The 18,350-nt window shown below is 38.6% G+C and overlaps 1 protein-coding gene across 1 annotated transcript in view; it reads left to right on the forward strand.

Moving 5' to 3' along the window:
- Window positions 1-18,350, forward strand: part of LOC107565215 (E3 ubiquitin-protein ligase HECW1-like) — a 59,680-nt gene that overhangs the window by 26,674 nt on the left and 14,656 nt on the right. The window contains exons 6-10 of the mRNA XM_016250435.1: window positions 7,396-7,538; window positions 7,834-7,934; window positions 8,616-9,971; window positions 16,588-16,738; window positions 17,532-17,641. Of these exons, the coding sequence (XP_016105921.1) occupies window positions 7,396-7,538; window positions 7,834-7,934; window positions 8,616-9,971; window positions 16,588-16,738; window positions 17,532-17,641 (1,861 nt within the window). The remainder of the gene's footprint in view (window positions 1-7,395; window positions 7,539-7,833; window positions 7,935-8,615; window positions 9,972-16,587; window positions 16,739-17,531; window positions 17,642-18,350) is intronic.

The raw sequence follows: 18,350 nt of genomic DNA on the forward strand, positions 1-18,350 counted from the left end.
CAGTGGGTGAAATGGGCTCATTTCTCTTCCCACGCTTGGCTGAACTGGCTGAAATCCAGTAGAGAGCAAACGTGAGCCACAGAAGGTTTTCACCGGCGGCCCTTTTGGGGTTAATGGCACCATATAATGTCTGCTAGATGAAACGTGACCTGCTGAGTTTCCCATAGTGCCTTGCTGCCTGTTTACTGCGGGAGTCTCAGAGTGTCCACAGAATATTCCATTGGTTCATACGTTGTTTTGAAATGAATTTAGTTAGTTTGCTTTTTGTTTTTTAACTATTGTTTTAATCTCAGTGACTGCATATGTTTTATTAATTTTGTTTCTTCATTTCCTTGGAAAATGGGTTGTGAATAACCTATGCTCTCTGAATAGGGAACGAGACGCTACATAGCTATGATGCCCTGGGAATGCCCCTTGGGGTTGGCGATTGTCTGAAGCCAGTATGGAATCACGCCAATTCATTGGCTGATGGCGCCCCATCCGCTCCTCAGATCTCCTGCCGAAGAAGCCCTGTTGGCAGCGCGAGGAGCTCGGCAGCGTCTCATTCCCTATTCAGAGAACATGGGTTACGCGAGTAACCCGAGACGTTCTCTTTCATAGGTTCACTCAACATTGCATAGCTATGATGCAATGGGAACGATATACCACACCCGCCAAGCTAAGTGCTGCCATATCTGGCCTGATGCAAAAAAGACCAGGCTAACCTCAAATGGCTGGTTCAAGCAGGAAGAATCTGGAAACCAGGAGCCACATCTAAATCCAAGCTATAAAACCTGATAAAACTGTGAAGAGATGACCATCCACCCTGCCCTCCAGGGGAAGTCCTCTGAAAAGAGCTTGAGAGGAAACAACACTCCTAGTAGAATGAGCTCGAATACCTTGCGGTGAAGAGAGACTGTGCACTTCATACGCAAGCGAGATGGAGTCCCTTACTCAATTAGAAATCCTATGTTTTGATGCAGTGAGCCCTCTGTGGCCAGCACCAAAACACACCAACAATTGGGAGGACTTGTGGCATTGGCTAGAGTGGTCCATCTAGAGCTTCAAAGCTCGAACAGGGCAGAGCCAGTGAAGCCTCTCGTCCTCAACAGAAGCAAAAGGAGGAGGACAGAAGGAGTGAAGCATGACCACTTGGGAGCGAAATAACATGGACAAGGCCTTGGGGACATAACCGGGTCTGGGCTGTAAGAATAACTTAACAAGGCCTGGAGCAAACTCCATGCATGACATGCTAACAGAGAGAGCCTGCAAATCCCCAATGTGTTTGATAGAAGTCAACGCCGACAGGAGCATCACCATAAGGTTCAGAATCCATTCAGGATCTGACTCCAAAGGCTCAAACAGCGACTCCAGTAAGCTCACCAGGATGATAGACAAGTCCCAGCAAGGAACACTGACAGGGCACACCGGCCTCAAATGCCTAACCCCACGCATAAACAAAGAGACCAAATGATGTCTACCTAGGGGGACTTTTGTCCGCATATCTGCGAGCAGCGATAGCTGCAATATAAACTCTCAAGGGGGTAGCAGCCGCTTCAGCCGCAAACTTCTCCTGCAGAAACTCCAGCACTGAACCAATCGGGCAGCTGACTGGGTCCACTGAATGAGCTGAACACCACGACTCAAGAACCTTCCACTTGGAAGAATAAAGCCTTCTAGTAGAAGGAGCTATCCAGTCATCATCCAGTCCCCCGACCTGAGTTTCTGCCTCGATATGAAGTCCGTTGCAAGGTTCAGAGCCCCGGGGACTTGAAGCACTCTCAGGGAAAGAAACCTGTCCTGAGACCAAAGAAGGAGGTGGTGCACATGTTTATGTGAGACACTACCAGCCATGTTGTCTATTCTGACTGCTGAAGAAAGAGAGTGTCCCACCATGTTGAAAGGGCGCAAAAGCAACTGTGCAACACTCTTAGTAGGCGGAGGGCCGGCCACGAGGGACAAACTCCTCGTCCACCACAGAAATGGCCTCATATGAAGCAGCCCCAGGGTTGCAAGAAAAAAGTCACTCCTCAAGAAAGGCCACATGCAGTCACGACTGAGCTTTGCCAGAACACACCTTGAAGATTCTGAGGCAGACGAGACTCAAATTTAATTATTTGGCCTCAACACCAAACAATATGTCTGGAGGAAATCCAATCCAGCTCAGCATCCAGATAATAGCATTCCTGCAGTAAAGCATGGAGCTGTGATGTCCTGTTCTGGGGTGTTTCTCTGCAGCAGCGACTGGAACACTCGTCAGGATAGAAGGAAACATGTACAGGGCAAAATACGGTCAAATTCTTGAGGAAAATCTGCTGCCTTCTGCCAGAAAGCTGTCAATGGGAAGAAGGTTTACCTTCCAACATAACAATGAGCCAAAGCGCACAGCAGAACTAACACACAGTGGCTGAAGGAGAAAAGGCTGAATGTTCTTGCATGGCCTCGTCAGAGCCCAGACTGAAACCCCACTGAGCATCTGTGGAAGGACTTGAAGACTGCAGTCCACAAACACTCACTATCAAATTTAACTCAACTTGAGCAGTTCTGCAGAGAAGAGCGGACAAATATTGCAAAGACTAGATGTGCAAAGTTAGTAGAGACAAATCCCAACAGACTAAAAGCTGTAATTAAAGCAAAAGCTGCTTCAACTAAATACTGACACAAGGGGCTGATCCTTTTTCCAACTCAGAGATTCAGTTTTTTTTGTTTTTTTTTCTGACACGTTGGTGTTATATTTATCACTTGGATGTCCAAAATACGGTCAAATTCTTGAGGAAAATCTGCTGCCTTCTACCAGAAAGCTGTCAATGGGAAGAAGGTTTACCTTCCAACATAACAATGAGCCAAAGCGCACAGCAGAACTAACACACAGTGGCTGAAGGAGAAAAGGCTGAATGTTCTTGCATGGCCTCGTCAGAGCCCAGACTGAAACCCCACTGAGCATCTGTGGAAGGACTTGAAGACTGCAGTCCACAAACACTCACTATCAAATTTAACTCAACTTGAGCAGTTCTGCAGAGAAGAGCGGACAAATATTGCAAAGACTAGATGTGCAAAGTTAGTAGAGACAAATCCCAACAGACTAAAAGCTGTAATTAAAGCAAAAGCTGCTTCAACTAAATACTGACACAAGGGGCTGATCCTTTTTCCAACTCAGAGATTCAGTTTTGTTTTTTTTGTTTTTTCTGACATGTTGGTGTTATATTTATCACTTGGATGTCATAAGTTGCACTGAGTAAATACAGCTGGATAAAACAAAAACTCTGTCTGTCTTCATTTCAGGCTGCAAAGCAACAAAATGTGATTATTTTAAAGGGGGCTGATTCTTTTCAATACCCGCTGTAGATATATGACTCTAACTAGAGATGTAGATGGATAGATTTGAACGTTTGAAACCATTAATGAAGTGCTTCAATTATGCATTTTATTAATTTAAAACTACTTTTTTTCATTTTGTCATAACAATTTAAGTGCATATTTATATTAAGAAGGTTTTCCTGATTTTATTTATTTCTTCATTTTTCTTTTGCTTCAATGACAACAACACTCATGGATTTGTGTAAAACATATTTTCAGCGGAAGCAAGAAAGTGTGATCGCTCTCACATATTTGCTTAATTAATGACCCAGAAATAATGTAAAAATATTTTTAAAAATCTTTTTTTTTTATGCAGTTTCAGCCTTTTGCAATCTCCTCTGTGTCTTGATACGTTAATACATATTATATTTTTGTTCATAGTTTATTTATATGTACCAATTTAAACAACAGTATTGATCTAATATAATTTTTTATGGAAACATGTAAAATGCCTCATGATACATCAAAAAAAATTTTTTTTAACAAATTGGAAATGAATTTCACTTCCCAAATCTATTGTCTTTTTTGTTGTTGAGATTTAAATGTGAGACTTTGTGACAGCCTCGGTTTCTGCTGTTTTACTTGTAAGCTGTGACACAATGAGGAAACCGAGATCAGGAAACTGACTGACCAAATGAACATATTTATGATGCTGCTTAATTTCAACAAAAAATCATTGCAAACATCATGAATATGCAATACATCACCCAACCCATCTCATCCAGATGTGATTAATAACTGCAGCTCTTGGCAGCCATTCGGCTCTTGATGAGTGGAAATATGTTTGCCCAGATTATATCGTTTGGCTAGCGCTGACCCAGATCTTTTCCTGATGTTGATATAGAGAAGTCTTTCCACTGAGAGTGAATGTGAAATCTGGTGTAGGACAGAGCTCATGGTTTTTGAGGATACTGTGAGTGTTTCTTCTTATGTCCAAAGCCCTTTTCTGTCATCTCCACTAATGGTCCTTTTTTCCTGCTGACAATGCCTTTCTGGATCACAACTATGTTGAAACCTACCAACACTGTCTCATTCACTAATAATCACACACAAGGTTTGAGTTTTGCCTGTGTACATTACTATTTATATCCTGCAACAAGGCTGAGAGCTGATCTTGATTCCTTGCAGCTCGTTTGCCAGCAGCAGACAGTGAGATGCACATCTGAACAAGCTCTTATTCTCTCTGATTTACTGATGTGTGTTGTACTGTGTCTCTTGTATTAACTCCTGCCCTGATCCTCTTTCATTCAGAAAGCAAATCTCTCTGATTCTACACTGTGGCCAGACTCTTGTCACGTGAAATCTGTGAATCTTGGAAAAATAATGCCGTGCATCAGTATTTGCATACTGTAGTACTGAAAATACAGACTTGCAGTTACTGTATATTAGACATCATGATGGTAATACTAAAGTATTTTGATATATACCTACACTGAATGATTACAACATAATTATCATTTATATGACAATCAGAATCAGAATGAGCTTTATTCGCCAAGTGTGCACAAATACACAAGGCATGTGTTGTGGTTTCCAGGAGCTCTTGGTACATACACATATAACATGAGAGTAAAAATTAAGAAATAATAATAAATTAAAAAACAATAAAGTAACTTACATTATATCTGACGGTTTATGTACAGATGTGTGCATTATGTACTGTATATTCAGCAGTATGAGTAAAAATTTACATATTGCCTGAATTACAATTTATAAGAAAAAGCAGGTTGTAAATTGGTGTTAGTTATTTAAGGTGGAAATGGCCTGGGGAAAACAAATGTGATTATGCCTAGATGTGGTGCACAGAGATCTGAAGACAGAAGTGCAATCAGGTTGTGTCCGGGGTGAGAGGGGTCTGTGATAATGTTAGCTGCCCGTTTCTTCATTCTGGAGATGTACAAGTCCTGAATGTTGGGCAGGTGCACACCAATAATCCTCTCAGCTGTCCTAACAGTCTGTTGCAGTCTTCACAGATGAAGGTCCACTGTGGTAAATGTCTGAAAATACCTTATTACCATAGAGTGATGAAATGTAATGTGCATGATATGTACATAAAAAGATTATTTAATGTTTCTGAAAGAAGTCTCTTCTGCTCACCGAGGCAGCATTTATTTGATCAAAAATACATTACAAATTGTGAAATATTATTAGAATTTAAAATAACTGTGTTCTATGTGAATCTCTGTTAAACTGTAATGTATTTCTGTGATGCGCAGCTGTATTTTCAGCATCATTCCTCCAGTCTTCAGTGTCACATGATCTTCAGAAATCAGTATAATATGCTGATCTGCTGCTCGAGAAACATTTCTGATTATTATCAATGTTGAACACAGTCGTGCTGCACAATATTTTAGCGGAAACTGTGATGCATTTTATTTTTCAGGATTCATAGTAAGTAAAAAAAAACAGTATTTATTTTAAATAGAAATTACTGTTAGTTTTGTAACATTCTAATTCTAATGCATTGTCACTTTTGAGCGATTTAATGAATCCTTGCTGAATAAAAGTATTAATTTCTTTAAAAAAAAAAAAAACTTACTGACCACAAAGTGTGTATATAGTAAGATGTGTGTGTGTGTATATATATATATATATAGTTTTATTTGCATTTGATTAAGTTTGATTCTGCATGTTCCAGTTTGTGTTTAAAAGGTCTTGTCATCCTGGTACTTTTTTGTCAGTGCTGTAAGCAGCTGCAAATCTGTTTCTTTACAGCATTAAATGTGTCTCTGAAGAGTGTAAGTATCTTACCCCTGAAGCATGCAGCTGTTTGCAACTATTTTCTCTTAATTGTAAGAATTATTGCTGCTACATTACTGCTGCACCAACCTTTGGCACATAAACATGCAACCCCTGAACATCTAAATGAAATGCATTTGGACAGCAGTTCTCTGCTTGTGCTTGTTATCTTCCACTCAGTTGTGGTCTGTCTCTAACTAGCGTAAAGTGTTTCTGAGCCGTGTCTATCCAGAGCCCGTTTGAGGACACACTGCATTTGGTTATGGGAGCAGGGTGTGGGTTTGAGTTTGGGCTTGTGTGCCACTAATTGAAAAGCCGTCTTAAAAAGTCCTGTGTGCCTCCTTGAAAAAGAATCGTGATACTTGGTTAACTGCCACAGGGAACAAAACAAGCCAGTCTAGTGCTTTCATAGACTCCGTCATCGCTGCAGTTTTCTGATGGACTACAGCCAGCATGCAGCATCCCAGAACACAAAGAATATTCTGTTTTACACACACACTTATATTCTGATTAGCCTAGGGCTACAATAAAGCCAATAACAATAGCTGAATCTGTTTTTTTTTGTTTTTTTTGCTAAGTATTTAAAAAAAAGTGGGGGAAAAAATTGTCAATGAATTTCATCAGAATATTTTTTAATAATTATATATATATATTTTAAATATTATGATAAGCCACGTGGTACAATAAAGCCAATAACAATAGCTAAATCTATTTTAATTGTATTTTTTATTATTTATATACATTTTTATTTTTATGAATTTAATGTATTTTTTTTTCAAGTATTTAAAAAAAAACATTTATTTATTTTAATTCTGATAAGCCAAGGGGTATAATAAAGGCAATTTAAATTGTTATTAAAATTTTAAATATGACTTCTATATTTTCTTTTTTTTTTTTAATGTTTCATCAATAATTTCTTATTTTCTGATAAGCCAATGGGCACAATAAAGCTAAAAATAATCATTTTAATTTATTATTATTATTATTATTATTATTATTATTATTATTTTATTTATTTTAACTATTAATTTATTTTTTAAGTATTTAAAAAAAAAATCATGAATTTCAACAAAAAAACTCATTTTTATAAATCTAATAAAGGACTAGCCATTTGGGAAGGTCAGGAATGAAGCAATAAATTAGTAACATATTTCCAGTCCATGCGTTATGAACCATCAAATTCCCTTGAGATAACAAACTTAATGAAATAAAATGGAAATCATGCAGTACAAAGAGAAAAACAAACAAACTGAATATCAGCAGTTAACACCAATCTGTTGATGTAGAAACTGAGCACTCTTTTTGTTTTTTTATTCACAGCGATTTAACTTTGTGTCCCTGCCGACGGACGTTTTGGAGATAGAGGTTAAAGATAAATTTGCCAAGAGCAGACCCATCATCAAACGCTTCCTGGGAAAGTTAGTTGTGCCCGTACAGAGGCTGCTGGAGAAACATGCTATCGGGTAGGACTCTGCTAATTCTACTGCTAATCATTCACATTTTATCTGACAGTGAACCTGCTGAGGACTGTGATTACACTCTAATTCTTGACTTATTTTTCAAATTATTGGTCCTTTTGTGCATCATTTTTTCTTCCAGGGTTTCAGTTTTCATAGGCCTAAATATTAATTTATTTTTAATGTTTACAAGAAGGTACTGTACATGCATTTAAAAGACTGAAAATGCACGGATAGGCTGCTGCAGTGAGGGTTTTGGTGTGTTTGCCTGTGGGATTTAAAATGTCTCGTGTGTAAACAGGGATCGTGTGGTGAGTTACACTTTAGGCCGACGGCTTCCAACAGATCATGTCAGCGGCCAGCTGCAGTTTCGTTTTGAGATAACTTCATCGATTCATCCAGGTCTGCAGCATGTTTACTAATGCATATGTTTATCTATCCAACAACAGTACAAATACTGAGATGATTATTTTTTGTCAGATTTAAATTTTGGGAAGAGCAGTTCCTTTAAAATTCCTTTCCAACACAATCTCATAGCAATTTTTAAGTATTTTATGTTTTGCCGAATTGGTTGCTAATTCGCATTCATTTTTATGCATTCGCTGTAACACTTTAGATTAGGGAACATGTATTCACTAAGAGTTTTCCCTAAATAAACTCCTAACTTGCTGCTTATTGATAGTAAATGAGGTAGTTGTTTGTAGTAGTTATGTTTAGGTATGGGGTGGGGTAGAAATTGTCATGCAGAATAAGGTATTAATATGTGCTTTAAAAGTACTAATAAAAAGCCAACATGCTAGTAATATGCATGCTAATAGTTAGTAGTGAATAGAGTTCCCTAATCTAAAGTATTACCGGATTCTCATTTGCAGGGGTGGACCTTCATGCTTGCTTCTTTTTCTAAATATTGTATGTTTTCGTACAATTCACATTGTACAAATTCATACACCTTGTAAGAAATAGTAACATTCTCCTGAGAGATTAGGTTGGAATTTCTAGACTGATTTTTGCTAAAGGTATCTTGTGTTATTTCATAGCTGGTCTGTTTAACCATATTAACAGATTGCTTATTCTTTCTGGTAGATGATGAGGAGGTGTCGCTCAATGCAATGCCAGTCTTTGATATGACACCTGACCAGCAGCTTGAGCAGGAGCTCAATGAGGACCTACCACCTGCTTCTGATCTGCCTCTGGAGGATGCATTGAGTTTGGGTCCTGACATGCTGGAGCTGCCTGCAGAAAGTCCTCCAGAGGTAGAGACCCAGGATGCCATGCTGCTTACCTCTCTAGATGAGCCCAGTAGGGATACCCAACCAGAAGCAGAAGGATCAGCTGATGAGCTTGTAACAGCTCGAGGAGAGACACTATTGAGTGATGCCACTCAAGGAGAAACTGCAGAGCAAGACCCTGGAAAAACAGAGTCCGAGGAGATGCAGGAGGAAACTGTGGCGGAGACTCTTTTAGAGGTCCTGGAGAACCATGAAGCTGAAGACACGGGTGGACCAACTGGAATGGGACCTACTGGAGAGCATGCAGAGGTTGAGGGAGGCACAAGCTCAGAGCAGGTTGACATGAGGGTGGAAAGAGATGGGAATGATGAAGAACCCTGCTCGCCAAGGATGCGAAGTGCCTTGAAGCGCAAGAGCCGTCCCTGTTCACTTCCTGTGTCCGAGTTAGAGACGGTCATCACCTCGGCCTGTGAGGAACCAGAGACGCCACGTTCTCACTACATCCGCATTCATCATCTGCTGCACAGCTTGCCATCAGCTCAGTGCCACAATGACAGCCAAGATGAAGACGAGGTACTTGACCCAGAATCTTCTGAGGAAATCACTGTGAAAACCCAAGAGGACAAAGAGGAAGAAGACGAGGTGTCTGAAGCACAGTCTCCATCCATCGTGCCCGAGTGTCCTAGACCTTGTTGCAGGCGTACCCTACCACGTAGCCTCTCCATCGAGCGCCTGTCCGAACTCAACCAACTTTTGGAGTGTGAAAGACCCTCATCTTCCACCCTCCGACTAGAAAGCGAACACGTGGAAGTGGGTGGTGGAGGCGTAAACAGAAGGGAACCTCGAGAGAGTGAGTGCGAACTGTGTGATAACTCCTGCTACAGCACGTCCTGTTACAGCACGTCCTGTTACAGCACTTCCTGTTACAGTAACTCAGGTTACGAGGGGCGTAACCACCTTTGCAGCCATACACGCCTCTCTTCGGTTGACAGCACCCGCCTGTCGGAGAGCACAGTTTTCTCCTCGCAGGAGGAAGAGGAGGAGGAGAACAGTGCTTTTGAGTCAGTCTCGGACTCCATGCAGAGTCCAGATATAAGGGAGCCAGGAGACGCGTTGGTTCATTGGAGGGAGTCGTCGTCAGAAGAAAGTCCCCAGAGAGAAGGGGAGGGGGAGATGTCACCAGTACCTGGGTCTAGTTTTAGGTCATCAGGTGAGGAGCCTTGTCCAAATTACTTTATGCGGAAAGGTCTTGCTATACTCTAGAGCAGTTACTAAAGTGTACAGGGATTGTTGATATTTCATTGTAAAATCAGTATTTGATTAATTGTATCTTATCTTAGCTTTCCAGTATTCCAAGCATGGCCAATGTTGGTCCCAGAGAGCCACAGTCCTGCAGAGTTCAGCTCCAACCCTAATCAAACACACCTGAACGAGCTAATCAAGGTCTAAGGGTTAATAGAAAGCTACAGGCAGGTGAGTTTTTATCAAGGTTGGAGCAAAACTCTGTAGGACTGTGGCTCTCCAGGACTGACATTGGCCAGCCCTGCGCTAATCTAATGGTTTACAAACTCTGCACTTTCCTGCAGAGTTTAGCTCCAACTTGCCTCAATACACCTACTTGGAAGTTTCTAATATGCCTATTAAGACCCTGATTAGATTGTTCAGGTGTGTTTAATTGGGGTTGAAGCTAAACTCCGTAGGCCAATGGCCCTCCAGGAGCAGGATTGGACACCCATGCGTTAATCCCAATGAGCAGTTGAGTTCATAAATTCAGCTACTTTCATGTTAGCATCCAGCTAAATGAGCCGAGTTATGTTCAGAATGGACTGTTAACATAATGCTTTTACTGCAGACATCGTTCAGCTATGTTGCTGGAGACCCACTGTCTTGCCTGATTTAGGTCCAACCCTAATCAGTCACATCTGAACAAGCTAATCAAGGTGTTCAGGGTGACTTTAAAATCACGGGCGGGTGTGTTGAAGCAGGTTGGAATTAATACCGCATCCCATTTAGCTTGGAAGATGGATGTCAGAGCTGGGAATTACGTCACCTGAGTTGACCGTGTTGCAGTACACTAGTTGAAAACTCATCCATTGTTAGCAATAACAGTCAATAAAAACACATACAAAGTGATATTTTCCACAGATAATGCCACAGATAAGTATCATGTCCACAGATATATAGTACTGTGTGCACAGAAGTGCTAATCAACAATATATTACTACTGATTCACTTATGTTGATACGCTGAGCTGCCATTTTGGATTCTGAAGTCGAGGTTGTTGCATTTCCTCTGATGGACATCCATCTTCCAAGCTAAACTGCAACTTTAGGGGATTTCCAGTTAAGAGAATTTCTGACTTCTGAGTACAAATGGAGTGCACCAAAAACTTAGCAGGGATGAAGACCTATGGCTTACTGTGTACTACATAATATAATGTAAAGAGTAGTATGCTTGATGGTTGTCACAATTCCTCATTACATGGTGTGATTAACTGAACAAGTAGCTTCCAACTATGTCATGTTAGCATCCCACTAATCCCAATGAGCAGTTGGGTTCAGAAGTTGAGTTATATTATCATGTTAGCATCCAGCTAAATGAGCACTTAAGTTGTGTTTGGAGTGGAATGCTGACATACTCCATACTGCACAATTTACACTGTATGCTGCCTACTATTTTTGTGAAACAGTATACTTTATAAAAAGATAAACATTTAAATGCTCCTCATTACATGGCATGCTTAATACACCTATTATTATTTATTGTAATTGTAATTATAGTTAGCAAAAGTGAAATGGCTATTTTGTATGTTATTGTGTTAAATGTCTTATCCATTGACAGAGAAAGTAGTGTTGAAAATGCCTCAGATGTTATTTCCAGATCTATCCTCTTCATTGCATTGTGGGATACAGTGTTCTATGCAGTTTGCTTTGTTGTAGTGTATATAACTGGTCATATGCGTGCATATTGACTGATTTTATACTGCACACAACATACACACTGCATACTACAGAAATATAACTAGTAGTATGGTACTGGACAATTATTGAAACACTCTCATAACACTGAACACACTTTTTCATCCAGCTTTATATGTTTAAGTTGTTGTAATGGGTTGTTTTTATACTTCATTAAAGCACAGGTAGAATTTGTCACAGCAAAATAGCATCACCATTAAAAGAAAGCCACACCACTTATAATTGCTGCAGTGCTACTTGCTAGTTTGCCCAATGATGAGTTTGGCAGTCAATTACTGCTGAACCTCAGGTACACTGCTGAATATGATCTCTTCCTGTTGAGATCCAATAATGACTCTCTAATTAGTCTTTCACCTTCACTGACCACATTTACTGGACAGTCACCAGAAAGGCTACCTGGTCCATAATATCTCAGTGAATGTGTTTTCGAGATATTACATATATAGGGTGAATTCAGGTAAATTGTGTTTTTGACAATTTTGGCCCTGAATTCTGCCTATATGTGTCCCTGCAGCACAAAAGCAGTGTTAAGTCGCTGGGGGATATTTGTAGCAATAGCCAACAATACATTGTATGGGTCACAATTATACATTTCTCTTTTATGCCAAAAATCATTAGGATATTAAGTAAAGATCATGTTCCATGAAGATATTTAGTAAATGTCCTACCGTAAATATATCAAAACTTAATGTTTGATTAGTAATATGCATTGCTAAGAACTTCATTTGAACAACTTTAAAGATGATTTTCTCAATATTTAGATTTTTTTGCACCCTCAGATTCCAGATTTTCAAATAGTTGTATCTCAGCCAAATATGGTCTATTGTCAGCCAATACATCAATGGAAAGCTTATTTATTCAGCTTTCAGATGATGTATAAATCTCAATTTTGGAAAATTGACACTTAAGGCTGCTTTTGTGCTCCAGGGTCACATATATTATTCATTGCTGTGGTTCTCAACTTGTGACCTAGATTTTAAACACAATAGAGTTCCAAAATTGCATATCAAACTAATAAAAAAGAAAGAAAGAAAACATTAATTAAATAAACTAATACAAAATATATATTTTATATTATACTGTATATTGTAATTTAATTTATATTATTTAATTTTTTTAAATAAAAATATTTGATTTAGTTAATACATTATATTTATTGCAGTTTTTAGACTTTATTATGTTTTTTGTGTGACATTGGCAGGCCAATTCACTGATTTATGGCATATGTAGATTGTCATAAGTCATGGGCCTGTATTTGATTTTGTTTGTAGGCAGTTGTCATATGCAATGCCATCATCATGCAATCACTCATCTTCCTGCTTTGCGGCCTGATCCCCATCATCACCCAAGTGTTGATGAACCATTACCACCAAGTAAGCTTTCCTGAGTTACACCTGACCCTCGCTTATGCCATTAACCTGCTACCTTCATTCATGTGGGAATATGTATCTGAGCGTTATAAAAGTGTGTGTGTGTGTGTGTGTGTGTGTGTGTGTGTGTGTGGGTCTACATTCAGAACATGTACAGACCACGTTTAAAAGTGCTCACTCCCAGCATTGCATCTCATCATTCATATCATTGTCCATCACAATGACATTCCTCACCCTCTCCTTTCTAACAGAAGTGTTGGATATATAATAAAATGCAATCTGATACTAATTACAAAACCCCAGTCAAGCACCATTTATTCCATTAGTCAGAGGAAACGGGTGTCAGACTCTAACAGGTCTTTGAACGACATTGGCATGTTGTTCACTCCAAACCTCGAGAGAAATGAACTCGCAAATTACTGTTTGGGTCTTAAAACCTGCTTGCATTTTTCTTGGTGTTTATATATCATGAGCTTGTTTAGGCAAACAGGCAGGGCAAGAGCTTTCAAAAATGGAAAGAACACAAGCTTTTGGTGTCAGAATTGATCTGTACACTCTTCTCAAGAGGGATTTCCGGGGAACTCGGAACACAGTTGATATAAATGAGCTTGTGTCTCAAGAGATAAGTGATGGTCTGATCTGATCTCTCAAGGGCTTTCTTCACAGTTGCCATAGTGATACGGGCCACAAAGAAGCTGAGGATGCATACTGCGTTTCAAAAGGAAGCTTCATATGTTTTAAATTACAGCTACACAATGAATGCTGCTTTCAAAGCCAGTAATTCTCAAATCCTAGTTAAATAGCTTGAATGAGTGAGTGTGTGTGTGTGTGTGTGTGTGTGTGTGTGTGTGGGTCTACATTCAGAACATGTACAGACCACGTTTAAAAGTGCTCACTCCCAGCATTGCATCTCATCATTCATATCATTGTCCATCACAGTGACATTCCTCACCCTCTCCTTTCTAACAGAAGTGTTGGATATATAATAAAATGCAATCTGATACTAATTACAAAACCCCAGTCAAGCACCATTTATTCCATTAGTCAGAGGAAACGGGTGTCAGACTCTAACAGGTCTTTGAACGACATTGGCATGTTGTTCACTCCAAACCTCGAGAGAAATGAACTCGCAAATTACTGTTTGGGTCTTAAAACCTGCTTGCATTTTTCTTGGTGTTTATATATCATGAGCTTGTTTAGGCAAACAGGCAGGGCAAGAGCTTTCAAAAATGGAAAGAACACAAGCTTTTGGTGTCAGAATTGATCTGTACACTCTTCTCAAGAGGGATTTCCGGGGAACTCGGAACACAGTTGATATAAATGAGCTTGTGTCTCAAGAGATAAGTGATGGTCTGATCTGATCTCTCAAGGGCTTTCTTCACAGTTGCCATAGTGATACGGGCCACAAAGAAGCTGAGGATGCATACTGCGTTTCAAAAGGAAGCTTCATATGTTTTAAATTACAGCTACACAATGAATGCTGCTTTCAAAGCCAGTAATTCTCAAATCCTAGTTAAATAGCTTGAAAGTGAAGGCAAACTAAGACATCAAGACATTTTTTATAAGAAAAATGCCTAGGATATTTACATATAGAGTTATTAGCATGCAGGAATTTTTGAAAAATGGGTGGTTTGCAGTGCACCAATTGCAAAATAACTTCATTATTATAATAATTTACCCTTTAAATTTTAGAATACAAAATTTTGGCATTTTGAGTGCATTGATGGTCAGGATGGACAAAATCTGTCACACTTGTTGGAACGGTGCTGAGCTTTGAGTTTACGGTAAAATAGAAACGCATATAATATGTTACAAGGACAAAAGAAAGCTTCATATGTTTTAAATTACAGCTACAAAAGGCACCATTACATTGGTACACGATAAAATACCAAAAATGCATATCAAACCATAAATAAATAAATAAAATAAATAAATACATAAAAAAACATTGTGATTTATTAAAGTAATATTTTATATAATATATTGTAATTTATATTATTAATTTTTTTAAATATTTTTATTCAATAAAATATTTTATTATTTTATTGCAGTTTTATATTTTATTATATTTTTTTATGTGACATTGCCAGAAAAATTCTCACCCTACCAGTTAAGAAACACTGATTTATGGCATAGATTGTCATAAAATTGTCTAAAATAGAGACTAATACATCAAATCCTATTCCTCGCAGATAGCTCTACTTTGCCAAGGCCTGAAGAATAACGATATCTTATTTATGACCGTACAACACCCAAATGTGTGTGTGTGTGTGTGAATGAGTGTGAGTGAGTGTGTGTGTGTGTGTGTGTGTGTGTGTGTGTGTGTGTGTGTGTGAGTGTGTGTGTGTGTGTGTGTGTGTGTGTGTGTGTGTGTGTGTGTGTGTGTGTGTGTGAATGAGTGTGAGTGAGTGTGTGTGTGTGTGTGTGTTTAAAGCTGTGCTTCTTCAGGGTTCAACATACAAGTGATTTTCCATGCATATTCTGAATGCCAGACTCGATAGCTGCTTCCTTTCAGTTCATGACTGAATTTGAATTGAAATGTCTATTTCACACAAGATGCTGGAATTGGAATGACTGAAAGAATTTTCTTGAATTAAAAATTTACAGAGGCGCTGTCAATATATAAATATAATTGGTTATCAAATATATCAAAAGTACAGTAAAGCAGTAATATTGTGAAATATTATTCTAATGTAAAACAGCTGTGTTCTGTGTGAATCTGTGTTAAACTGTAATGTATTTCTGTGATGTGCAGCTGTATTTTCAGCATCATTACTCCAGTCTTCAGTGTCACATGATCTTCAGAAATCAGTATAATATGCTGATCTGCTGCTCCAGAAACATTTCTGATTATTATCAATGTTGAAAACAGTCGTGCTGCACAATATTTCTGTGGAAACCGTGATGCATTTTATTTTTCAGGATTCACAGATGAACAGAAAGTTCAGAAGAACAGCATTTATTTGAAATAGAAATCTACTGCAACATTATTAATGCCTTTACTGTCACTTTTGAGCAATTTAATGCTATATTGTATTATATAGACTATATATTTGATAGAAGATTTTAGAATCTTAGATAAAAGTTTTATTTAAAATATATATAAACTAAGTACAAGTTATATCATTTCAAACATTATCATAATTTGTCTACAGATATCATGATAACATGTTTATGGGTAATTCATACCGAAGAATGAAATGTTATTAAATACCAAACTTTTTTTGGAAATTCTTTGAATTTCACTCCAATTCTCTATCCTGTTTGCTAACATCAATTCAAATTGTTGAATATTCTATGCATAATGTGTATTTAGTACATGTATGATATATATATATATATATATATATATGATTAATGTATGATATATTCACAACCTATGATTTAAATTGCATTGAATTGTCTCTACTCAGCCTGACTGTATGTGTTTATATGCTTCTTATATATAATCTCATGTATTTCTTTAAATCTGGCACAGACTGGGAGGCCAGGATAGACAGTCACGGCCGTGTTTTCTACGTGGACCATGTGAACCGCACCACCACGTGGCAGAGGCCCAGCCAAGCAGCCAAATGCAGCGGCATCCAGAGATCCGGCTCCACTCACCAGATGGAGCAGCTCAACCGGAGGTACAGCAGGATCAGTCCCCTATACACTCATTAACTGTAGTATTCTTCTGTATGGTGACTTAACATACTTATGTATAGCCCTGTAGAATAGTTTCTGTATTAGTCTATTATTGCAGACTTTAATCAGTGTAGATGAAACATTCTTTTAATAATGATGCAGTTCAGTAAGGCTTTATAGAAGTGCTGTGAGTATTCCTCAATGTTTTGCTGTCATGCTAGTGAATTGACCAGGTTGGAGCAAAAACAGCTTCAAGTATATTTGAGCTGATGCTGCCACCTACAGGACGCACACATGCTGAATCTGTCTGTGTTACACTACAGCTAACAGGAGTAAATGGGGTTTTATGTTAAATTGCTCAAAAGTGACAGTAAAGACATTTATAGTAGAAAACAGATAATTGTAATAATATTTCACAATATTTTTGAGCACATAAATGCAGCCTTAGTGAACAAAGCAGATATTTTATATAAACATTGACCTCAAGCTTCAAACATTTGAATGATTAATTGTTGGTCATTTTGAAATATATGCAATATATGCTACCATGCAAGTAGCTCAAATTATCAAAAAGAAAACAAGCCTTTCCTAAAAGTTTATGAATATTACTTTAGGCAAACAGAGACTCTTCACTGCTCTGACCGCACGGTCACAATGCACGAAAAAAACTAGAGGTTGGAAAAAACAACATGATGCCTTTCATAAGTTTTCTTCATTTTATGATGTACTGTATAAACAGCACATTGTTTTGCATCAAGAACGATGATAATTTGAGCATGATGGTTTTGTCACCAGGTATCAGAACATCCAGAGGACAATGGCCACAGAAGATGAGCCGGCTGCTCGTGTATCTGAGAGAAACAGCGGAGGAGACACAGATAGTGAATCCACACCACAAGCTGCAGGTGGGCCTTTCTTTCAGATGCTGTTTGATGAGAATAAACTGAGTTTTGAGCAGAAGAGGTGTTAGCAGACAAGCTGCCAGAGAACAGATTAGGTGTCATAGATCTTTACTTTCAAGTTAAAATGTATGTATTTCCATTTATAATTCAACCAGAAGGTGAAATACTTGTAGAACCCGATAGACCCAAAAGAAGTGATTTTATAAACTCCAACTTGGATGCATGTATTAATTAGCAATTCTTTACTGTTCCAAGCTTAAAGGAATAGTTGACCCAGAAATGCTGAAATTGCTGACTATGCACTCATTCTCAGGCCATCTGAGATTAGGATGAGTTTGTTTCTTCATCAGGTGTGGAGAAATGTAGCATTGCATCAGTGTCTCAGCAATGGATGCTCTGCAGTGAATGGGTGCCGTCAGAACGAGAGTCCAAACAGCTGATCAAAACATCACAATAATCCACAGCACTCCAGTCCATCAGTTAACATCTGGAGAAGACAAAAGCTGAGACACATCCAGCATTAAGACGATTTTAACTAAAATACACTGAGTGCATAATCCATAATAACGCTTCCTCCAGTGAAAAAGTGCATCTGCTGTTGTCTCTCACATCAAAATCCAGCCACATATTAGTTTAGAGCTGTTTAAATGCTGCTTGATCTGTGCAGGTTTCTCTCCTGATTCACACCAGAACACTTTTTCACTGGAGGAAG

Source organism: Sinocyclocheilus grahami, unplaced genomic scaffold (assembly GCF_001515645.1).
Source record: "Sinocyclocheilus grahami isolate Dianchi unplaced genomic scaffold, SAMN03320097.WGS_v1.1 scaffold988.1, whole genome shotgun sequence".
NCBI classification, from domain to species: Eukaryota; Metazoa; Chordata; class Actinopteri; order Cypriniformes; family Cyprinidae; genus Sinocyclocheilus; species Sinocyclocheilus grahami.